Below are 24643 nucleotides of genomic sequence, written 5' to 3'. Positions count from 1 at the left end.
AACTCTGGTTCCCACAAATAGTATCTGTCATGGGAGCACAGAGTTTGAATGAGCCAAAACAGTGATCTGCCAAATCTGCATTTCAAATTCAGAGAACCACTGGATCACTGGAGCCAACCATAGAACCCCACCAGACTGGCAGAACAATACCATTTCATTAGAACCAGCAATAAAAGCAACACTCCACCTCATTCACCAGTCAGTAGAAGAGGGGGATTGGCTCCATGAAAGAAGAGCATTTGGCTTGTTTCTGTTTACTCCTACAAGATTGAGGGTCCACCAAACACATCCCACAATGAGTCATATATGATGATTGTCTTAACATTGCCAAAACCACTTGTCACACCTAGTGTCTGGAGAAAGGAGAAGGTAGATGCAGGGTGAGGAGAAAGAGTGCTAGGATGTGACATAGAGCAGCAGATATTGCTACCTGCAAGGGTGGTGAGGATAAGGGGACATCCTGAGAGCTGAGTGGACACCAAGGAAGTAGCCAAACTTGAAATTCTTACACTATTAAGCAAAGACTGTATGGGTGTAGATTTCTCTCATAACAAGGGAATTTATAACAAATCAGCAGCATCTGAATACCTGCCAAGCACAAGGAGCCAACAGAGGGTTTATATCAGACAGAGAGGCAAAAAGAACCAAGAGAATGGAGGTTTTAACCACCCCCTACATTACTGTGGGCCCAGTGGTTCAGTGATAAAGAATCTGCCTGCAATGGAAGACCTGCAGGGAGATGGTGACAGTGGCTAGTGGACTCTGCAATAGCCTTGCTTAAAATTTTCTTAGAAATGAACTGGCATCAAAGATGCCTCCATGCCATGCTGCTTCCTCCCATCTCTTCTTCACTCACGGTCAGACCTGCGTGGCAGTCTGACAGTCTTCAGCTTTCTTCAGTTCCCTCCCCATTTTCTCTCACAGGTCTTTCTTCTAACAAATGTCTTCTTCATGTCTTGGTGTCTGCTTCTCAGAGTACCACAACTAACACTGTACTCACTCAGGAGCAGTCTCAAAATGAGAGGTCTCTTCTGCCTCCCTCTTCTTCCTACTAACATTGGTGTGGATGTGCAGTGGAGGAGAGGCTAGGTTGGGGGGCAGGGGAGGACAAGTTAGCCACCTGTCAAAGAAAAACTGCCCCAGAGTTCAAAAGGCAAGGAAGAGTTTATATGAGGATTTAAGGCTATTGCAATCAGGGAGAGAGACTGAACTCAACTCCAAATACAACAGGGACAAATGGGGATTTCTAGCCAAAGGCCAGGTGAGGAATTGGATGGAAAATTATCAAGAGGAACTTGGTTAGGTATCAAAGGTGAGGGAAGAGCAACTTGATTGGCTATTGAGAATGAAGCTGGGGGGTGGGGGGTGGGTGCCAGTGGTCAGAGGGATGTTTCTTGACTAATACACCTACAGGTTAGATACAGCCCATGGGAAAATGGATTCAATCTCTGATGTACTGAAAGATGCACAGGACTGGGGCCCTAGGCAAAGAAGTCTGAACACTGATGGACACAAAATATCTTATTTATTGTCAATTTCTGCAAAGACACATTTAAGCAACAAAATATACATTTGTCAACCTTTTAGAATTCGTTTTATACATTAACAAATACAATGTGCTACCATAGCAATAAATTAAATGTACACTATTTACATTACATAGGCAGGTGGGGGTGGGGGTCTACAAATCACCTCCTCTGAAAGAGGAAAGACAGAAAAGTCATCATCACATGGATCATCATCTCCAAGCTACACTTTGCAGGTTCTAGCACACAGAGGAATCTCTTCACACGTAAACAGCGGCACTCCCCAGGCTGCAGTGTGGAAGGGCAACGCCCGGGAGAGGGGAGAGTGGACACACATGCTAAGGAGCAGGAAGCGGGGGATTAACCCTTCCAAGTAGAAATGTCACAAAATCAGAAACGATGGCATTTAAATTCCAGTCTTCCAGCCACACACTCTCTCCCTGGGACTGATAAGGACAGGACAGTGCCCTCGCCTCCCAATAGTGTCTCACTAGGCAGGACTCCACCGTCCTTGGCCTTAGTGGGGGGTTTCTCCTTTCTCCCAAAGAGGCACAGGGCCCTGCTGAAAGGAGGGAGCTGTGGGGTTGGGTGGGTAAGGAACTGGCGATAAAACAGCCATCAGAGCAGAACAGAATGCCCCAGTCGGGGCCCCCAGGTGGTAGGAAGAGCCCTGGCAAACTGCTGACTTGCCCTGCTCTGAGAGAGCCATGGGGCCCCTGCCAGCCACTGGCAGCCACGAGATCTGTTTGAACCTCAACCGTCCCCCCACAACAGACCTGTCTCTGTTGACTAAGAATGAATGAAGGTAGTGTTTGAGTTGGCACCTTAAACGTCAGGGTAAGAACATGAAACAGGCTATCATCCCTTGAGCTGAGGTTCTTATTGACTACCTTTGTTTAACGATCAGGGAGAGTTCAAAGAGTTTCCTTTTACCCCTTTTCTCCTTAACTAAAAAAAAAAAAAAGGAAAGTGAGGTTTGGTTAACTGCATCTTGGCCCAGGCCTATGCCCTCATTACAGATAGGGACTGAAGAACTAATGTCACTGAGGAACAGTCCCCTGAAATCTCTTTCCCTCCTTGTTTTCTTTGCGCGAGCTGCAGCCAATCCCCAGGACCCTCATTGAAAAAAATCCCAAAGAACATCCTTCCTGCTGAAAAGAACAGAGACTGACACTGAGACCCACCAGCCCTTGTGGCTGATACCTCCCAACCAGTGCCAAGAAACTGGCTCACTGGCTTCCTCAGATCTCATGGCCCCGGTAAATCCAGTCTCTTGTTCCACCAACCACATAGGTAGTGCCGAAGAAACGGCTCTGGGTTGTGGATTCTCATCCCAGTTTTGCCACCAGCTGGCTATGTGACCTCAAGCAAGCTGTTTCCCTTCACTGGAGCTGAAGGTTCTCATCTGGAAGATGACACGGTTGGATTAGATGCTAAAAGGCACCCGGAAGGCTTGGACATGGAGATGAAGCTGACAAGGCTGAAGCACAGAATGTTTTTCCCATTTCCATCCATTAGCAGAGACAGAAACTCTAGCTAAGACCTTCTCCCTTCAGTTCTCTCTGCATCTGTTTTTAAGCCTCAGTTCAGTAGAGGCATATGGATGCCCAACAGAACTGAAAAGTATAGGTTCTTCCATGACGTCCCAGAGCCAAAGTTACGTCCAGGAAATACATCTCTGATGGGATGCCTCAAATACCAGCAAGAACACCATCAGGGATGAGTCTAGTCATAAAGACCAAGGAGGTTGGAACAACCTTTGAGCCCCAAGACTAGATGGGGCAATAAAAGGAAAGACATTCTGGAGCAATGCAAGAGGGGATGGAGTGAGCAGCCTTCAGGAACCCAAGCTGTCAGTCCCATGGTCCAGGGGACAAAGGGAGACTGGCCTGTCCTCGTTCTCCCTCTCCTCCACAGTCTTGGACCTCAATGGGGCTAGTGGGGTACACTCTAGAAGCCACAAAATAAACTTCCTAGATGAAGCGAGGGAGGGACATTTCAGATCCTGCCCAGAGCATCTCCATCAGCACACAGTGGGTAGGGGCCACTTCTCGGGTGTGTTTCTTAGGAAGCCCACGTACGCCTCTCAGTTTCTCTGGACACACGGAGTGATCATCCCGGCTACTGACTCAGAGGCAGGGAGCAGAGCCCTCCCAGGAGGTGGGGGCTGCAGAGAGAGCAGCCAGAGCAGTGGGGGAAGGTGGGTGGAAGGTTCCCAAGTAGGACAGAATGGGGACCACCTGAAAACCCCAGGGGACCCCCAGAGCATGACAAACAGCACAGCACAACCACCAGGCGACTGTAAATACCAGCTACTCAGAGAAGCCAGCCAGAACCTGGAACAGTTTTTAAAGAAATGGAGTTTGACCTTTCAAGCTCTTTCAGAAGCCCAGCCAAGAGAATGCTGCCAGAATCCACGGGCCTCATTCCAGCCATGGGTGCTGCTATGGGGATCTTTAATAAAAGCTAAATAGACACTGTTGACCTTCTAACCAGAATAAATCTAACCGGACTAGTACTTTAAATAAACACATTTCCCAGATAGTGTGAAGGGGAGAGGTCCACCCAACCTATAAATAGGATCCCACAGAGTTCATGTGAGTTGGGGATGAAGGACCAAGATTTTGCTCTAAAAGCAAAAGCAATGGGGAAATTGTCACATCAGTCAAAAAACGAGTGCAACATTTTTATGTCTTGCTTTGGGGATAGGCCCAGATCCCGATGCAAATACAGCATTTAGTTGGAAGCCCATGTAATCTGCTCGTTGAAACAGGAGCCTAGCGGTATCACCCCGGCAGCTGTGTGTCACTGAGGCCCCATACACACTTGGAGCTGTGGCACCCCTCAAGGGTCTGCTCTCCAGACTCTGTTTAACTCGGACACCTCCTCACCTTAAACCCCACCATGGCCAGTCAACAGAAATGACCTATCGCTGGCACAGATGGCTGAGAAGAAAGGAGGGCCCACTTCTCAGAGAGCAAGCCAGCTCAGCCCAGCAAAGGGTGAGGGTGCAGATAACAGATAGTGTCTGAACTATATCCAGCAGGGACCTAGGTTGCAGGAATCCCACTCATGTGACAAATGTTTACAGACTTGTGGCTGGAGAGGAGAAAAGAAGGATTTAAGATTTAGGGTGGATCAAGCCCTGATAAAACCAAAGGGCTTAGTAGCTGGAAAGAATCCCCCAGGGCGCTGGTGGAGGCCAGACATCTAAACTGCAGAAAGACACCACCCATCCCCACACCTAAGCTAGACCAACCCATCCAATTGTCCCCCACCCCACCTCTTGGGCTCCCCTCTAAGTGGGAGATGAAAGTAACTCTCTATGCCTCCCGTGAACCTCCACAACCAGCAGCAACTTGGCTCCCAGTCAGCCCTTGGCCCTGAGGTTCTCCTTGGCCAAGGCTCCTGCATGCTCCTGGCTCTCCCTGAATACCCTCCCACCCCCGCTGCCCACCCCGTCGTGGGAAAGGCATCCGCTCAAATGGGAGAGGCTGGCGACTTCCCCGGCAGCTACCGCTTTCCTGCAGGAGGTGAAGCTGTCCAAGAAGAACACGCCTCCCACGCGTGCCCAGCTGCGTGTCTCAGCTTCACCTGGCTGCATAGCTCGAGATCCAGGGGCAGCAGGGGCAAAAGCAGTCTGGCCTGACGTTAGCAGGTGGGTAAGAAACTCCCAGCACAGAAGCAAGTAGATGGTGGGAGCTCCAGACACGTAGGAGCAGCAGAACCGGTTTCTATCAGGACACCTTCGAGGACAACTACAAATCTAGATTCTTAGAAAAATGCTCCCTCTACCACCACTAAGTGCATCTGCTTCGGGGAAGGGAGACATGCTCAGTGTGGCTGCAGCCTCCTGCCTACCACGTCCAGGACACATCGCTGCCCCCGCCTGGGTGTAGTGCCCTGCTGTCAGCCTCTCCTGCCCACCTCACCACTCTCTCTGCCTCTCTGGACTCTGACTGGTACCCAGATCCCCCTCTTCCCTTGCCCAACTCTTTCCCCTGCAGACAAAACGAGATGACAAATGACCCAGACACACATCACATCGGGCAGTCAGGAGCAGGGGGAGCCTGGAGGAATGAAGCCTTGTCCAGAGATGGGGAGGTGCTGGCAGGGACGGGCAAGGCTGTGGCCAGGTTGGGACACTGGGACAGACAGCTTGTCTGGTGGCCAGGTGGCCAGTGGAAAAGCAGGCCTGTGACGGTCAGAGTAGTGGACGGCACCCCCAAACTGCTGGAATAGGAGCCTTCTCCGAGACAGAATCAGGGCTTCCCTGGAAAAAACAAGAAGAAGGGAGAAGATGATCGAATAGTAGGTAGAGGAAGAGGAGGAGACGCTTGTGCTCACATGTGCTTAGGACGGGTGGCTGCCAGATACAAGGGTGCAGAGATGCCACAGCCCAAGAAGTTGGGCACAAACATTACTTTAGTAAACAAGGCATCTGAAGTACATGATGGAAGTGGGAATGAGTGTCAACATCCCCATTTACACAGGCCGGGTTTACATAGTGAGTGCTCAGTTGTGCTCCTCCCCTTAGTTCCAAACGTGACTCATACCCCTGGGAGCCCCATGGCAGGGAGAAGGCTGGGCAGTCAGACGGGTCTCTAGTAACTTCCTTAGCAGGAGGCCAGGCCTTGGCAGTGGAGAGCTGGACCCGTGCCCTGCTCTGCTGAAAACCTCACGAGTCCCTGACTGAGGCTGGGAGGTAGGGTTCTCCTTGGGCTCACCCTGCACAAGGTTTAGGAGACCAGGGCATCTCTGGACACACAGGGAAGACATGTCTCATCTCAGAGAACTGGACAAAGACAGGAGGAGAGAAAGGCTGCCAAAACAGGGAGGCCAGGGGCCAACTGAGGAAGGAGAGCTCTGGGCTACTGCCTTCTGCATGCTGAAACAGGCTGCTCCGGGGAAGGGAGATGCTCAGTGAGCCGGGTCCAATCCAATCAGGCAACCCTTCCCATGGGCACCCGAGGCCATGTGCCCTCTTCTCCATCCAGACCTGAGTCCCACCATAGAGACTCCAGGGAAGAGGCACTGGCCCTCCCCGGCAGTCAGAATCTCTCTGGCCATTCTCTGGGTATCAGACCACCAACACGACGGATCTTAGTGACACACCCTCCCTCGTGGCCTCAGCAGGACCAACACCTGACCCACCTTTGACAAGCGAAGGACTCCTCTTTCACATTAGTGACCCTGTTTCAAGAAAAATCCATATGAGAGTTTTAAATCACCAGACCACATAATCCCCACTGACAACACAGCTTCTGTATATTTGGTGCTCATCTCTCCAGAGAGCCTGGGAAGGGACATGAGGCCCCGGGATCCAACAGTTTCCAACCTGCATCTGCCTGTGTCCAAGGGTGTGGCTCTGATACAGGAGGTATGGAAAGGTGGATGATGAACCCCAGGCTGATGCCTGCACCATGGGGACCAATGGGGGACCAATGGCACCCGCAGATCAGACCAGAGCTTCCTCCCTGCCCCCATGTGAGGTGTGAGGCGCCCGCTTCCTCCAACCCCAGGAAGGATGGCTGGCTTCTGGAGGAGATGGGCACATGGTAGGTGGAAGGCTCCCCCAGCTCGCCCCACGTCCCTAGATCCTTACCGCACTGGAGCTGGCATGGCTGAGCTTATCAAAGCGGAATTTCAGGTTTGACCTCGGGGAGTTTCTGCTTTTGACATCTAGAAAAAGAAGAATGCCCTTGAGAGGAGGGTGGGGCTACAGAGGTCACTGGGGCTGGCGGGTAGGAGCTGGATAGGGAACCCCAGAGAAGCAGGGGGCGTCCTCTCCACTAGGCACTCTAGCTGACCTGTGCTGATTCACAAGAGACAATTCTCACATTTTTAGAAATGTCATGAGCTGGTTGTTACACATAGTTATCTTTTTTTAATTCTACAAGCTTACAATTAAATTATATTCATCAAAGGTAGTAAATACTCAGAAGTCATCTAGTTATTTCAGTACATTTTACTATTATTTATTCTCCTAAGATTATTTACATCTATTATGTCTGATGCATGTGCGTGCTTAGTCGCTCACACATCGCTCAGGCACGTCCAACTCTTTGTGACCCTGTAGACTGCAGCCCACTAGGCTCCTCTGTCCATGGGATTCTCCAGGCAAGAATACTGGAGTGGGTTGCCACGCCTTCCTCCAGGGGATCTCCTGATGCAGGAATCCAATCCGCGTCTCCTGCACCGCAGGCGGATTCTTTACCAGTGAGCCATCGGGGAAGCCCCTGTTATGTCAGTTAGTTCTTCCCAACTCCACGTCACACGGATACTTGAGATCAGCCAGGAAGAGTCACACCACAGAAGTCAGCAAACACTACAAATCAGAGCTTCATTTAATGTTTTCTTGTCTAGACGTAAGAAACTCATGGAGCATATGTTAACAGAACGGATTATACTTGATAATCTGTTTGTCTCTAGTCATTACATTGTGAATGGCACAAAAAACTGAGAAAACACTCTTTTCATATTTGAAAACTATTATCTGATTCAGCAGAGAAGCTGCTCACTTCACTGACAGAATAATATCAATCATCATTCATGTCAAGACAACTACACTCATTCATCATCTGGAACTTTACGTTTTCTATGGATACAAAGGTTGGGCAAATATCAATAAAAGCATTTTGTGAGAATCAATTGACGCTGAGGAATTTATAGTAAAGAACGTTGCATATTTTATTAATATCATTATTTATAAATTATGTGCTTCAGCTCCTTTATATCAGTAAAATTTAAGTAAATGTGTGTGTGTGTGTGTGTGTGTGTGTGTGTGGTGGGACAGCCAGTTGTTAAATGCTGACAGCACACCACTGGCAGGGAGCTCACTTGGCTTTCTGATTTTCCCCTGGCTGAGATAATCTACAGCTTAGTACACTCCATCTAGAAATTGCTGACTTACTCTTGGTGCTTTATATTCAAGGCTTCCACTCGGTGCTATGATTACCTCTCGGTGTGAGCCGCCAGCACCCTCTCAGGACCCCAGGGAGCTCACGTATGAAATGACCAATGACCATGGCATTGGAGATTATGAAAGACCAGATGTCAAGCCCTCCCAGCCAGCTCCCTCCCCTCCGCCCTGTCTCTTCCTCTAAAACAGGTTTCCAGGTCTCCACAAGCCCACTCCAGTCCTACAGGTATAAAGCACAAGTCTTGTGGGGCTGGGAGTGAGAGGCAGCCCCCCCACCCAGGGTTAAACACTTCATGGGAGGTGGGGGTGCAATAAGCACTTGCAGGAATCGCAGACCTATTGGAGGTCCCCGTCTGCCCTAGGTGACCTTCAGCAAGTCACACTCTAAACCTCCTTTTACTCAAAACCTTACTTATTTGGATATTTATTTAATATCATGTAGGATCCAGGCTTGGTTACAGATTCAATCATTCCTTCAATATTTAATTAATAAGCCTTGTTGAAAAAAAAAATCTGGGAATTTACATTACTACCCCACTTTATAGATGAGGAAACTGAGACTCAGAGAGGTGGGCCTGTCAACACTGCACCGGGGTCAGAACCCAGCTCCACAGCTACTCAGCCACAGGGGATTGCCGCCCTAACATAAACAATTGTTTAGTTGGGAACCATGCCTTCTCTTTATCCCTAACATCACATGTCATCATTTGTCAACATTTCTTCACCATGAGAACCCCAGAAGCACCGTGGTTTAAATGACCCTACTGGCCCACTGGCCTTAAATGTTTATATCATTTAGACTAAAGTTCTTCAACACCAGCCTGACATTATGGGCCAGATAACTCTGTTGGGGGCAGGGGTGTGGGGGGGGGGGGCAGGGGGCTGCCTTGTACACTGTAGGGTGCTTAGCAGCATTCCTGACTTCTTCCCAGGAGATGCCAGCAGGACACTCCTCTCCCACAATCATGAAAATCAAAAATCCTCCAGACACTGAAAAGCATGCCCTAGGAAGCAGCATCACCCCCAGTTGAGAACCACTCATTAAGCTATTGTTTTCTTCCTGTTATTCAACAAATACTTAGGCTAATAGTTCTGCGTCTCTTAACAACCATAAGCTCATTTACTCATCACACAACCAACTACGTGAGACAGGAAATATTCTGCTCCCTCCATTTTTTGTTTGGGGAAACGGAGGCACAGAAAAGGCTCAGTAACCTGCCCATTGGCACATCACTAGTAAGTGGAAGACCCAGGATTTGGAGCCAAGCTCCAGAGTCCTCCACTACATAATACTGCCCTCCTCAGGGGCAGGACCAACTGTCTGATTTCCAGGCACGCCCAGTGCCCAGTGAGGCCAACCACACATGTCTGCTTAGACACCCCTTGGGCTCCAACCCCTCACTCGCTCCCCAGAGCTGGCTCCTCCTTCTCTGCCTGACTGCAGGGATCACAGAACCCTGAAGGGCCCACACTCTTTGTCTTCCCTGAGCCCTCACTACTGAGCTGGGCACCCCTTGAACCCACATCCTTCTCCCATCACCCCAGACACCAGCCCATGGCCCTGGGACCCCTCACCACTCACCGTGACCCCTCACTGCCCTCCCTCCCTGCATCCACTCCCCACCAACCCTTTCTATTCAGCCAGCTGCAGCCACCAAAACAGTCTCTCTCCTCCTTCCAGTTAAGGGCCTTTAAAGACTGAAGGCCCTCCAATGTCTCCCACTGGGGGCAGGATGAAGCAAAATCCTCACCAGGGTCCCCGTGGTGGTCCTACTGTCTAACCACTGTCTCCCCTCGGACACGTCCCCCTCCATGCACTCCAGCAGCACTGAACCACACGTGGGTCCAGACACGGCCTCTGGGCTCCCCCCAGGCCTCCCCACTGCGGTTCCGTCCACCTGCACCCCGCTTCCCACTCCTTATCACTGTATTATCAAGATGGTCGCTATGACAGAGAGGCCCTGGGTCGGTGACGGGGTAACAGAGAGGTCAGGGGAAAGAGCCTCAGCTTTCCAATCACAGTCTCAATGCCTCTGGCAAAGCACTGAACTCTCCAAGCCTCAGTTTCCCCACGAGTAAGGAGGGGATGAGAACACAGCCTCTGGAGGGTGATGAACAGATGTGGTGAGCCGGCAGAGCTGGAGGCCCTAACACTTTGGGGTTGAAATGCAAACAGGACAATTGAGCGTGCCTGGGGCTCGAACCGCACCAACTGCGGCCAGGCCACAGCCCCGCCCCCGCCAGCCACATGGTCCACACCGCCCGCGAGACACCACCCACCTGTCGGACTCCGGCTCATGATGATGGGGGTGGCGGCTGCCCCCAGGCTGGGGCTCTCGCTGCTTGGGGACGGGCTGTAGACAAACACCTCCTGCTTGAAGGGAGAGGTTGTGGACGGCTGGCTGCTCTGGGGAGAGAGGCTGGGTGAGCCGGCCAGTCCCACCCTCGGCAGGCCTGAGACAGGTTCCTACTACCCCACTTGGACCTGCTCTTTCCCTTTGTTGCCTCCAACCTCTCCCCTGCCCCCCAGGAATTGCCCCTGACCCAGTCCCATGGAGAGAGCTGAGCCCTCCTTCAGCTGGGAAGCCCACTGCAGGGGCACCATTCAGTCTGACCTCTGACCCCTGCTGCTGATACTCCCGAGGGAGCATCACTCTGAGGAGGGAGGGAGTGTCACTCCGAGGGAGGACCCCCCACCCCACCCTGAACCACTGCTCCCAGAGGGTGGAGATCGCTGACTGGGCCTTCTCCCGTTTCCTCACTTCCCCTTTAATCTGCCGAGCCTGCGTGAGGCTCTGCCCACAGGAGCTATTTTAATGCACACAGCAGTATTCCCCTGGGCCCAGGGTGCCCCTCGCTGCTCCCCAGGGTTGGACGGGGCCACACCTACCCCACTGTCACACTCCTCCATGGCCTCGCCCTCCCCCGCCGTGCTGCTGAAGCTGCTGGTGCTGGAGGAGGAACGGGAGATGTTGGCTCGGCCGTTCTCCTTCAGTTTGACGAAGGGCCTGCAGGGAACGGGAAGGCAGGCAGGCCCTGGTCACACGCCGAGACGCCCCCCACAGGCCCTCCCTGAGACTGAGGGTAAGGCAGGCCCGGCAGACCTGAGCTTGCCCCCCAGCAGCCCCCCACAGGCCCCTGCTTTGGTGTTGGCTTTTGTGTTCCAGAGAGTTCCCAAGGCAAGAGAAGCTGGTTGTCAGCCAGCTGGGAGTGGAGCACATATTCTGGGGCCCCGGGTGGCTAAAGCCCACCCCACCCCACCCTCGCCCTCTTACTTCTCCTTGTTGGGGCAGATTTCCGGAGAACTGGGGTTGGATGAGGTCTCAGACTTTATCTCCTGAGAAGAGTGTCCGCCCTCTGGGGTCTTGGGGTTGCTGGACGCACTGTCACTGAGGAAGTGAGGATGAAGAGGAGTGAGGCCAGGGGCCAGTCCACAACCGCCCCCAACCCAGCACTCAGCACCATGGGGACCTGCAGGGTCACAGTGCCCTCCTGACAGCATGGCCACCAGGACCTCCACTCCCACCCAGACCTCCCCAGACACTGCAGCAGACCACCGGGTCCTCTGCGCCCTCAGAGGCGACTCCAGGCTCCCGGGTGAGAGTCAAGAGCCATCAAGCGAGAGCTCTAGGCCGGTACACCCGAGCCCAAGTCCACCTTCCCCCACCCAGGCTGGCCATCTCACGCGGCAGAGCTCTAGGTCAAGAGCAGGCCACAAAAGGAATGGAGGGGGTCTGGGACAACCACCCCTCAATGGGAAAAAAAAGAAAAAAACAATGCACATGGGCTCCCCAGGGTGCTACCCAGGCCACCCACTGCTCAAGTCCAGAGGCCACACTTCACACAGACTGTAAAATGAGCTCCCTGGGTCCAGGTAATAATGAAGCGGCCCTTGTGCTGGGAAGTGGGTCACTTTCAGTCTGGGGCTCCAGCGTTTCTTCCTCTTCTTGCTTAACAAAGACCAGGTCCTGACGCCCACTGCCCTGCTCACTTTTGGAGACATGATGGCCCTGTCTTCAATGCACTTTTATTTTTATAATAGTTTTATTGAGAAATAATCCTTATACAATTCACCCATTTAAAGTGTGTAATTCAATGGTTTTCAGTCTATTCACAGAGTTGTACAACTATCACCACAATCTAATTTCAGAATATTTCAGCCTCCCCTGAAAGAAACTCTGGATGCACTTACAATCGCTGCCCATTCTCCCCTCCCCCTGACAGTCACTGGTTGACTGTCTCTATGGATTGGCCTATTCAGGCTATTCCATATAAATGGAATCATACAATGTAGTGTGGTCTTTTTGTGACTGGCTTCTTTCACTTAGCATAGCATTTTCAAAGTTCATCTGTGCTGTAGTAGGTACTATGTTATTTCACTACTTTTTATTGCAAGCAATATTCCATGCTAATTTTATTATTTTTTATTGCAAGGTAATATTCCATGTTATGGATATACCACATTTCAGTTATCCATTTTTCGAGTGATGAACATTTGGACTATTTTCACTTTGGGCTATTATGAAGAATGCTGTTATGAATATCTTCATGCTACTTTTTATATAGACATATATATTCTTTCTCCTGGGTACATACCTAGGAGTGGAACTGCTGGGTCATTCAGTAACTCTCTGTTTAACCCTTTGAGGAACTGTCAGACTGTTTTTACAAGCAGTTGCATTATTTTACACTCCCACCAGCTATGCAAGGGAGTTCCAATTTCTCCATATCCTCACCAGCATGTGTTATTATTTGTCTTTTTATTATTAGAGCCATCCCAGAGGCAAGAAGCGCCCCGTACTTTTAACGGAGTGCTAATGACCTCCTGGGGCTTCCCTGGTAACTCAGACAGTTAAGAAAGTGCCTGCAATGTGGCAGACCCAGGTTCAATCCCTGGGTCGAGATGATCCCCTGGAGAAGTAAATGGCTACCCACTTCAGTATTCTTGCCTGGAGAATTCCACAGACAGAGGCTAGTCTCATGGGGTCTCAAAGAGTCAGACACAATTGAGCAACTAACACTTTCACAATGATCTCCTGGTTGTCAACCCAAGCCGGGGTTTGGGTCTCTGAGTTGGACTTCTCTGTGTGCTTGGCACAGCTGACTCTCCCTCCAGGAATGTCTCTTCTCCTGGCCTCTGAGATCCATCCCCTACCCCTGCATCTCCAGGCTCTCTCCTCTTTCATCTTCTCCCCGATCTTCCTTACTGGCTTTCCTCTCTCCACTTGCCCCTAAACGCAGGTCTTCCCCAGGCATTCTATACACCCTGTGGTGTGGCCATATTCTTTGGTCCCTCTTTAAACATCACCCCACCCCAGGAGCTCCTGTCTCTCCTTCTCCAGTCAAGAGCTCTCTCCTAAGCTCAAGACCTGCAGTCTGATCACTCCCAACTCTGCCCTTCTCTCCTGGGGGGCCCACAAGGACTTACTCACATTTACAGGTTTCAGATAGAGCTTTTTCAGCCCCTTCTATAAACCTGTCCCTGGTCCTGCATGCTCAAGCCCAGGGGATGATGCACCATCCAGGGCTGCAGACAGACAACTTGGAGGCCTGGACACCAATGCCTCCCTTCCCTTTATAAGATGGTGAGCTTCTGGAAGGTAAGTTTTCATCTTCTGTAGCTCTTGACAGAGCATGGAGCCCAGCATGGGGCAGGCACTCAGTGATGCTGCTTACTGAATTAAATGATAAGTGGGCTCAATGATTAAATGATCAGAAAGACCATTATCAGGAACAGGTGAAGTATGATGCAATATGAGAGTTGTTTTAAAACAAAAAAGAGGGAGAAAGAGCATTCTAGAAACCCAGAGGAGGTTTGATGAACTTTGCCTGTTAGAATCAGGCAAAGGTTGCCGTAAGAACTGACATCTGAGTAAGCACTGAAGAAGGAGGCAAAGAAAGATAAGAAATGTAGTGACATTTCTGCATGCGTGCATGCTAAGTTGCTTCAGTCATGACCAATTCTTTGCAACCCTATGGACTGTAGCCCACCAGGCTCCTCTGTCCATGGGATTCTCCAGGCAAGAGAGTGGGTTGCCATGCCCTCCTCCAGGGGATCTCCCCAACTCGTATGTCTCCTGCATTGGCAGGCGGGTTCTTTACCACCAGCGCCACCTGGGAAGCCCAACGGTGTTTCTAGTTTGGGTCAAAATGCAAATTTTGGAAAGTCCTGTGCAGAGATCGCTCAAATCTGCCTCGGTGGATAAAGAGCTGAATGAGTAACAGGGGGCGTGCAGGTGTCTGAAGTGGGGACCAGGTTCAACAGGAAGCCATCTCCCGATCTATGCCAAGCCCTCCCCAAGGCTGGCCTCTGACAGTTTCAGCAGTGGTGAGAACTGACAGTTACCATCGTGTCCGGCTGTCCCCTTGGCCTTCAGAGCCCGTGTGCAGACGGGGGAAGAGCCCCGACCTCCGCTTTATGGGGCTCCGTGACTGGTTCTTCGCCGTTGCCACCGCCACTGGAGGCTGCCAATGAAACTGCCAGAGTGAGTGCTGACCCCCCAAACTCAGCCCTCCTTCTCCTCATCCCCCTTTCCCACCTACAAATAGGCCCTGGTCTGGAGGAGACCCCAGAAATCAGCAAGCCAGCCAGGAAGGTGAGATCTAATAATGGGGGAATGGGAGCTGGGACCCTGAGACTCAAGCCACCTGCAGCCTGTTTTCCTCTGTTCTTAAGCCACCCCTGTTACCCAGGTAACACTCTACCAAAGACCAGAATTCCTGGAGGTCAGGGGCACCCTAAGGAGAGCCCCACATATTTAGAAGGGCAGGATGACTCAGACTGAGAACCACAGAGCTGAGAGTCCTGAGAGAGACCTGGACCAGTCTCTGGCTTTTACCAGTGAGGATGCTAAGGAGCCCAGGGATGAGGAGAATTGGCCTAGGCCATATGGCAAACTGCCAATAGACAAGCACATGTGCCCAGGGCTCCTGACTCTACCACGAAATGGGTCCAAGCTGGTGTCACAGATTGGACCCAATAATAAGACAGACTGCAAGCAGCAGAGTCAGGTGCACACACGGCCCCAGGCAGGGGGAGCCCAAGAATGCGGCTCTGCTTCAGCCACATGCAAGGAGACCATGGAGAGCTGGGAGACCGTGGAGGGAGAGACGAGAACCTATGGCCAACCTTCAGAGCCCACCAGGCTCCTAACCCAGGTCCCGACTTCTGCCCTCCATGTGCTATTCAACCTCAGGCAAGTGACAAAACCCTCTGGGCCTCAGTCTCTTCATCCACAGAGTAAAGATAAAACTGTCCTGCCCTGCTCATTCACAGACCTTGGGGGAGGAACCAGACAATAGCTATGAAAATATTTGATACATTAAATGAATTGTGCAAGGGACTCCCCTGGCAGTCCAGTGGTTAAGACCATTTTCCAATGCAGGAAGCACGGAACTAAGGTTGGGGAACTAAAGTTCTATGTGCCATGGAGTACGGCCAAAAATAAATAAACAAATTGTGGGACATTATTTATACTACTAATGATTAGTATCGTGGTGGACATGTTCTGAAAAGAAAAGAAAAAAGTCTAATCCATGCAAATGCAAAGTCACTTTGCTTTTTTAAAGAACTGACGGGCTCCTTGTCTGGCCAGCCTCTGGTGTGAGCTGACCAGACAAAAACCCACAGACCTGCCAGGTTCCTTCCTTGGGAACCGTCTACGCGGTGACTAAGAACTCAGACTTTGGATTAGGGAGACCTACATTCAAATCCTAGCTCTTCAGCTTAGCTGGGTGACTTGTAGCAAGTCACTTAAACCCTCGGGGCCTCCTTTTCCTCCAGGAGCTGTCAGGGAACAGATCAGATAATGTTCATGAATGATATAGCTCAGTGCCTAGTGCATAGCAAGCGAGGGGGGCAGGGGCTAAGGGGGCGGGGGCGGGGACGGGGTAGGAGACAGCTACTGTTATCATTAATAAGAACAAAGCAAAGACACGCCTCTCACAGTCAGGGGTCCCAAGCCCCCAAGCAAAGAGACTCACTTCAGGCCCATTTTGCAGGGTTGGCCCTGAGGATGGCTCAGTGGTCGAGGAAACTCAGGGAACAGGACAACAAAAGGGCCTCTGCTGCTGCTGCTGCTGAGTCACTTCAGTCGTGTCCGACTCTGTGTGACCCCATAGACAGTAGCCCACCAGACTCCTCCATCCCTGGGATTCTCCAGCCAAGAATACTGGACTCTAGGCCGGGCCAACCCCAGGGATGCAGGCTCCATTTCAGAGGCAGGGCCTGGGCTCACTCCCCAAACAGCCTTAGTTTCCCTGCTCTAAGTCGCCTGGTCCCAGCTCCCCCCTCCCACACTGGGGCCTGGAGGACCCTCCCCAGGTCCCACGTGCCACCCCCGGGCCAGCGGCTCTCACCGAGAAGGTCGTCTTGGTGACCTCCACGCTGTTATGGGTGATGCCCCCGCTGAGGCTGCCGGGGATGCCCCCGCTGTGCTGCTTCTTCTGGCTGCTCACCATGGTCTCCATGGAGTGGCTGCGCACTCGGATGGCCCTCTGCGGGGACAGCAGATGACAGAGGCCTAAGGGCTGGAGTCTGGTCCCTCTCGATGACCCTGTCCGATTAACAGGGTCTGCAAACGAGCCCTCAGCATGTACACACGATTACACACACACACACACACACACACACTGTGTGTGGCCCACACCACACTCACTACTGTTTGCAGATTATTTTCATATACTCCACGCTCTGGGCATGGGTGGCTGTTTGCAGGCAGAGGTCAGAGAGGACACCAGCCAGGAGGAGCCTGAGGGGCCAATGCCCCAGCTCCTGGCAAGGTGGACAAAGGCTGTTATCTTCATCTTACAGGTGAGGAAAGAGAGGTTTGGACAGCCCAGTAAACCCAGGTGACCCTTGTCTGGCTACCACCTCTCCAAGCTACAGCTTCCTCATCTGTAAAACGAGAATGATGCACTCCATGCAGCATCACGTGGGGACTAAATATGGTCATGTGCCTGACCCCAATCTGACTTTTTCTTGCACAAATTAAACGTATTTCTATATTTAGGCACCAGCTAGCCCTACTGCCGTCATCCCGAAGTGTGCTGTGTACAATGTGGAATACATTCACCTTGCTGAACCATAAGGAGCTCTTACTAATCCACGCACTGAGCCTCCCTTGCAGTTGCAGGGGCTTAAGAGACTATGAAGACAAGCCTCCAACCTCACACAGCTGCTGGAAGAAGAGATGCATGCTCAGACTGGGCAGAGACGTGGGTTCTCGGTGGGGGCGTGGAACTGCTCAGGCCCATGTAGGATCACCAAAGCCCAAAGGGCATGTGGGCAAACAGTGACGTGTCCAGGAGGGGACAACTAGGATGGCCAGAGGCTTGTCACAGAGCAGGCAGGGATGAGAAGAGCTCAAATCAAGGCTGCTGAGCCCTCAGCAGGGATGGGCCAGGGAGGTGATGACTGCGCCCTCAGGCGGCTCTGCAGACCAATGTGGTTCTGGAATCAGATTCACGGGCAGTGGTCCTCCAGAGGCAGTGCTCAGCTTGACCCAGGGGAGGATTTCCTGACAAGGGAAGGCCCACAGGATCCCGCCCACCACGTAGATGATACTCCCTGGTTCTGGACACCTTCAAAGATGACCTGAATGTCTAGGAAGGGAAATTCTCTCTAGTGACCCCCAAACTCTCCCATCACTTCCCTTTAATCACTCATTCGGTGATTCAATAATACAGCCAGGAGGTAACGCAGCTTAGAGGTCACCTGCATGGGGTACCAGGGTCCATCTGCCAGGACCTATATCCGGACTCTCTGCCCCACAACCTCTCAGCTGGTAGATTAGCTGGGGCCCCTGGTAGGTTCCTTGGCTTTTCTGAGACTTACCTGAAGTGGAACGGAGGAGATCTACACTGCAGGGCTCTGGTGAGCTTACATACGGAGGGCCCAGCACATCATAAATAACCCTCGTATGTGGCTACTCTGCTGTCAGTCATAAGCATTTGTTGTGTGCCTCCCTTGTGCCTAGCACTGTGCCAGGAATAAGGAGATTTAAGGGAAGGGAGTCAAAGAAGTAGAAGACGCAGCCCCTGCCCCCAAGAAGCACACACGTCAGCTGAGGGAACAGGACACGTTCCTTAAAAGTAGGGTGACGCCAAAGACCCAGGGCCAGTGGGGGGCGCCCTCTGCACTCATTAGCTGTCCAGGGCCCCAGGACCTCAGGTCCGCATACAAACATATGTGGATGCAGATATCCTTAGTTGCTCACAATCAGGTGCCTTTCCCCTCCACTGCCATGCCACTTTTTAATAGAAGAGCCACCATTGATCCAATGTACCCTCTTCCTCCTTGAGACAAAGGAGTAAATCATGACCCCCATCCCCCTGCCAGTGGAACATGAGGGGACGCCTTCTGGGGGCTTTGGGGAAAGGTTTACTCAATGACCCCCAAAAGAGATGTGACGTGTCTGCTTCTAAAACCACAGCAGCCACCTTGGGGCCAAGAGGCATTAAGCCTGAGGGACGAAGCTGACGAGCTGAGGATGCCAGAGGGGAAAGGAGAAGAAACCTGGATGACCATGAGCCACCTCGGGCCCTGTTTTAAGTGACCTAACGGACTTTCCTTATCGTGTGAGCCAGCAGAACCTCAGCTTCAGAAAACTGACATGGAAGGATGAACATGTGGACACAGCTCCCGCCCTCACCGGGTTCATTCCCACACTCACACATGCATGTGTCAGCTTACACACTCCACGAGACGGCCTCATGTGGAAGAGCTAACCTCCTTCCCTCCCTTAAAGTATCGAGAGAAAAGCTTGGTCTGCAGCACGGCAGTCCCAAGAAATCAGCCCGAATGGTGCCCCCACGAATTGGCCCCACTGAGAACCACAACCTGCCTGCCTTTCCATCCTGACAAGGGAAGCTGATTCAGGAAGGAACACTGTTTGCAAATAAGCATGGAACCTACCAACCTCACATTCTTCATGCCACCTAGCCTCTCCCGTCTGAGCCAAAGACACCCCTTAAGGGATCTCATCTCTCTCCTCCTCTCTCCCTTTCTAGGCCACAAGACAGAGTCACCGAGCAACAGTTTACTGCAACATGGTTAAAACAGCCACCACATCCTATTCATTTCATCATGCAAAGAACATTAGGTCATGGACCTTTTGGAGAACTAAAGGCAAGGAAAGTAGGTATGCTAGGGAGTCCCCAGATAAACATCAAAGATCCTTAAATGAATCAAGTGCTCCATAAATCTCAGCATCACTTCATTCATGGCTGCCCTCAGGTGCCACCAACACTAGTCATCAACAACGCCATGTCACCTAGTCATTTATGTTCTGATGTATTCCCTGCTGTCTCTTTCCAGAGAACATCTGACATGGGTAATAAGCCCTGTGTGATGGGATCTGATCTACTGAGCTCCACGTACATGATCTTATGGAATCCTGCCACTCTTAGATGCAGAGAGGACAGCACAGATAGAAAAGGTCCCTAGAGGTAAATGATGACCCAGGTCACACTGCAGGTAAGAGATGGAGCCAGGACCCAAACTCAGAACCTGGGCTCTCATACAAGGGCTCTAGGATCCCAAAAGTGGCTCAGATTCAACATATAATTCAACTGGTTGATGGACTACAGGTGGTCAGAAACCATGAAGCTTTAACACCTCCACTCCCCACTCCCCCCCAAAAAAAAAAATTTCCAACAGTGATGTCAGGGAAGAATCTTCTTAAATGCCCCTGGTGCCACTGTCTGAGTCAACAAGACAAGAATGATAGATAAGGGACTGACAGGGAATTCCAGGGATGTGCCGGGCAGCCATCTGCTGCTCAAAGCAAACAGGGGGTGGTTTGCATCCTGGTTCTTCCCAGTAGAGCACGTGAGCCTCTCAGAGACAGTCCTCTTGTCCACAAACATGAGGATGACATGGGTGTGCCAGATACCTGGTGCGATACCTGCGTGCTCAGGGTCAGCCCTCCTCCTCCACCCTTAGGGACCGAAGGAGAGAGAGACAATGGCTTCCTCCAAACCCTAAAATAACGCTTGATTCGGACAAAATCACCCAGTGACATGGTCTAAAGTATTCCATCAGTTTCAACCTGATGTAGAGCTGGCAGCACTGGGCTTCTCATGTTGGGCAGAAGACAGAAGCAGAGGGCAGTGCTGTGGGAAGAAGAAGGCACATGAAGCCTTTGCAGGAGAATCAGCTCTGCAGGGACCAACTGCACCTGTTCCCACTCTCCCCAGCACACCCAGGCCACAGTGCATCGCCCCTCTGCTTCCCAGGGACAAGCTCCACTGCTTTCAAGGCTGCCTGTGCCAGCCGCAGACAGCATGACCTTTGGAAAGGTCTTCTGTGCACTGGTCTGAAATCTTAACATTTCCAGCCCTTGGAGTATCTGACTCATCTATTCCCAATTCACACAACTATCCTTACCTGTCCTCACAGTCTGCTCTCCTCCCAGCCAACCACCACCAGTTGCATCGCCATCCCCAGTCACTAGGGTTTCCCAGCCCTCAGTTCACCTCCTGGCTTACCTTCAAATGAGTTCTCCTCTGGGGGAGTCAGAAAGGAGAGAGGGAGTCACTTTCTGGGCACCTGCTCACGTCACTTCATTTCAGCTGGGGAAAGGAGCTGAGTACCAGTTAGCATCATGGAGGAAGCACGTCTCCTCCGGGTCAACCACAAACCTCGCACGCTTACAGATGGGTTTTGTGAGTGTTCCAGTTTAATTCAAGACACAGTGCCCAGACATGAGCACTAATGGGGACATGCCTACTGATACCAGGCAAGCACCAGAGGCAGGGGCCTTGGAGAGAAAGATGCTCATTGCTGGCCTGCTGAGATGGCTCCTAATCAGGAAGTACTGAGGTCCATAACAGGTCTTTGGTCCCTCTAGCAGCCCAGTAGGATAAGGAAATAACCCTCTGCATCTCCACCTCGACAGACCAGAGCTCCAAGCCACGAGCTACAGGGCTGCCCTGACTGTAGGGATTTCTGCAGGGATTTCTGCAGCTCGGTGCTCCTCTCCTGCCACTAGGGGTCAGAGAAGACCAGTGCATCACCTACCACATACCCTCAGAGGCTGGGAGGAAGTCACCTGACCACTCCCTGGTTGCTGTGGTCCCAGTTCCCCTAACACTGGGTGACCATCCCCTCCATGGGGGATGATGAGGTTGGCGGAGGGTTAGCTACCTAGCAGGGCTAGCTCCGTGTTTCTTGCTTGGGGTATTAATTCCCTGATAGCTCAGTTGGTAAAGAATCTGCCTGCAATGCAGGAGGCCCCAGTTTGATTCCTGGGTCAGGAAGATCCAATGGAGAAGGGAAAGGCTACCCACTCTAGTATTCTGGCCTAGAGAATTCAGTCCATGGGGTTGCAAAGAGTCAGAGATGACTGAATGACTTTCACATAGCATGTGGATACATCAAGTATCATCACTCTTTTCCTTTTATTGAATGCATGCTTCGTCACTCAGTCATCTCCGACTCTTTGCACCCCTTTGGACTGTAGCCCTCCAGGATGAATAAAAACTTCATCAACAGCTGGCAGTTGTTGAGAATGGCATTCAAGAACAGTAGTGAAGAGGTCACTATTTTTCAGTAACGCACACTCCTTTTAACGAAAATTCTTCTTGCAAGACTCCAAAAATATGTTCACAGACCTCCAACAACAGTGGTCCCTGGACTGTATCTGCAATATACCTATCTAGTCCATAGAAATATCTTTTAATGGTGAATTTCAAGGTAAAAGTTTAGCCTCTATAATTAGAAATACGCACATACAGATAGATGGATACTTACGTGTGCATGCGTGCTAAGTCACTTCGGTCATGTCTGACTCTTTGCAACCCCATGGAATGTAGCCCACCCGGCTCCTCTGTCCATGGGATTCTCCAGGCAAGGCTAGTGGAGTGGGTTGCCATGCCCTCCTCCAGGGGATCTTCCCGACCCAGGGACTGAACCCACGTCTCTTACGTCTCCTGCATTGGCAGGTGGGTTCTTTACCACTAGCGCCACCTGCGAAGCCCCAGATAGATACTCATCTAAAGCAAAAGTGCAAAATTTCAAAGTGTTTGTAAAACAGGCAGATTCTTCAGAATATCTCTAAGCATCTCAGTTTGAAAAGCATGCCTAGATGCTCATAAATGAATGCTTCTGTTTCTCATGAGAGAAAAGCTTAAATGAGAGTCAAGGGGATTGGAGTAACAGATGAAGAGCTATTCTAAGTAGTGTGCCAGGCAGCACAGCCCAGGTCTGCCGTGGAGGTGGAGGAAGAACAATCACAGAGGCAAGGGGAGAGAGGGCTGAGATGGCTTTCAGTTCTGGGAATTCTCAGTTCTGTTTCCACGTGCCTATGAGATGAGAAATTTGACAGGAGTGAGATGAAACATGCAACTTTTCTTCCTGAGGTCATTTCCTGCACTGTTCCTATGAATGATTCCACGGAGGTCTAGGTGAGGAGTTCCAAGGGAACGCCAGTGATTTTGACACCCAACACCACCCAAGTGGCCCCTAAAGAAATACCAAAACTAGAGATGGTTTCCTGAGCTGTGTCAGACCAAAGGCAAGGTCACAGGCACAGCCCAAACACCAGAACCCTCCCATCTGCTGGGCTTCATGCCACTACACCTGGCCTGCCCCCAGCTTGGGAGACATGTGAGCAACAGTGGAAGGGACAGGGAGAAAGAGCTCATGTTCCCAGCAAGGTTTGCAAAAAAAGCTAATCATAACTGGCAGAGCTCTGAAGGTTTACTCGGTGTGACTGACCGTAACAGTGACCATGACATGACTATCCCCTCCCCTTACCCAACAGAGCTACCTCAAAGACAGACAGGGAAGCAGAAAGCAGAAGTGAGTCTATCTTCAGCCTACAGTTAGAAGGATTTAGGGTTGAAAAGATGGATTCCCTGGATTACAGGATCAAAGATGAGCAATGATAAAGTCTTGAAGCATCTCTCTTGGAAAAGCCGTTTGATCAGACCCCCTGGAGTCAAAGATAGATCTACCAATTCTGCAGCCGGAGGCAAGAGCCTGGACAAATGGCCTCAGGCCACTCTCCCTTAAACCCACAACCTGTCTGTAGCTGCTGGGGCCATTTTATCCACTGTCCACAGCCTACAAGCTTTTTCAGGTTATAGAAACATTTGAAATCTAAAAAACTAATTTATTAACTCCTCGATACAGAAAAAAACCTGCAAAACCGAAAGCAGCAAAGGCTTCATTACACGTCTGCAATATATAGCATGATGTTAGCTAGCCAACTGCAGTTCGAGTCTTACATGAATTACCTTGACTGTGGGACTCAGGAACAGCTTGATGCGCTTGCTGTGATGGGGGGTTGGGGGAGCCTACAAAGGTTTTCCCAATTACCTGGTCTCATGGTCACCCCACTCATGGCTGGGCTAGCCAACCTGGCTCCCTCCTTCCTCCCCTTTCATCTCATCCGTCTCTTATCCCTCATCCCCCTTTCTTCTTGATCTCCCAATTTCTATTTCACCCTGCCTGGCTCTGACCATCAGGAGTGAAACAGATGCCCCAGGAATCTCCCGCCAGCCTCAGCAAGCAGCTTGGCTCCTACCCTCACTCCTGTGAGGAATCTCAGCAGCTGGCCCCAACTAGGCCAGCAGAGCTCTGCCCTGCTCTCTGCGGTCCAGCCTGGCAGCCAGGGACGGACCCCAGGCTTGCCCAGGCCAGGCTAGCCTGGGTGGAGTCCTAACAGAGTCGGGAACCAGGAGGCAGTGTCATGTAGCTGTTAAGAACACGAGCCTTTGGAATCTGGCAGACCCAGATTTAACTCCCGTGTCTGCTGGCTGACTTGGGACAAACTGCTTTGTCTCTTTGAGTCTTAGCTTCCTCACATGTAAAATCACACCCATCATTATTAAAACTGAGTGTGAATTATCAAACCAAAATTATCGTGCCCATAATAACAGCCTTCCTCACAGGGCACAGAGGGCAGTCGTGAGGCTTTTGATGGGATAATGTGCATTAAGCTTTCACTTTCCATGAAAACAGTAATACCAGCTAACACTTCCACTGAGCACTTTTTGTATTCCAGGTCACATGCACTTTTCCACGCATTATTTCAGTGAGTTTTCCCACTGATTCCACGACAGAGGTTCTATTGATCATCCCTGTATTGTTGGTAAGGAATCCGCAGCTCATAGACTTTAAAGACTGTGCCCAAGATCACATAGGGCTGGGATTCTAATATGGGCAGGTCCAACCCAACCCCACACATAC

At 51.2% G+C, this 24643-nt stretch overlaps 1 protein-coding gene across 10 annotated transcripts in view; it reads right to left on the bottom strand.

Moving 5' to 3' along the window:
* Positions 1-1506: 1506 nt before the first annotated feature.
* RAP1GAP2 (RAP1 GTPase activating protein 2) overlaps positions 1507-24643 on the bottom strand; it is a 216333-nt gene continuing 193196 nt past the window's right edge. For 9 of the 10 annotated variants that reach the window (XM_043903404.1, XM_043903405.1, XM_043903406.1 and 6 more), the window contains 8 exons: positions 16807-16944; positions 14795-14913; positions 11724-11837; positions 11339-11456; positions 10729-10855; positions 7132-7208; positions 6681-6719; positions 1507-5799 (listed from right to left, as the gene is read on the bottom strand). In XM_043903404.1, coding sequence (XP_043759339.1) covers positions 6711-6719; positions 7132-7208; positions 10729-10855; positions 11339-11456; positions 11724-11837; positions 14795-14913; positions 16807-16944 — 702 coding nt within the window. In that variant the 3' untranslated portion in view covers positions 1507-5799; positions 6681-6710. The remainder of the gene's footprint in view (positions 5800-6680; positions 6720-7131; positions 7209-10728; positions 10856-11338; positions 11457-11723; positions 11838-14794; positions 14914-16806; positions 16945-24643) is intronic. The other variant, XR_006341203.1, reaches the window with a different exon arrangement.

This window comes from Cervus elaphus, chromosome 5 (genome assembly GCF_910594005.1).
Source record: "Cervus elaphus chromosome 5, mCerEla1.1, whole genome shotgun sequence".
In the NCBI taxonomy this organism is placed as follows: Eukaryota; Metazoa; Chordata; class Mammalia; order Artiodactyla; family Cervidae; genus Cervus; species Cervus elaphus.
The sequence above is the reverse complement of the archived record's forward strand: the minus strand, read 5'-3'. Positions and strand labels throughout refer to the sequence as shown.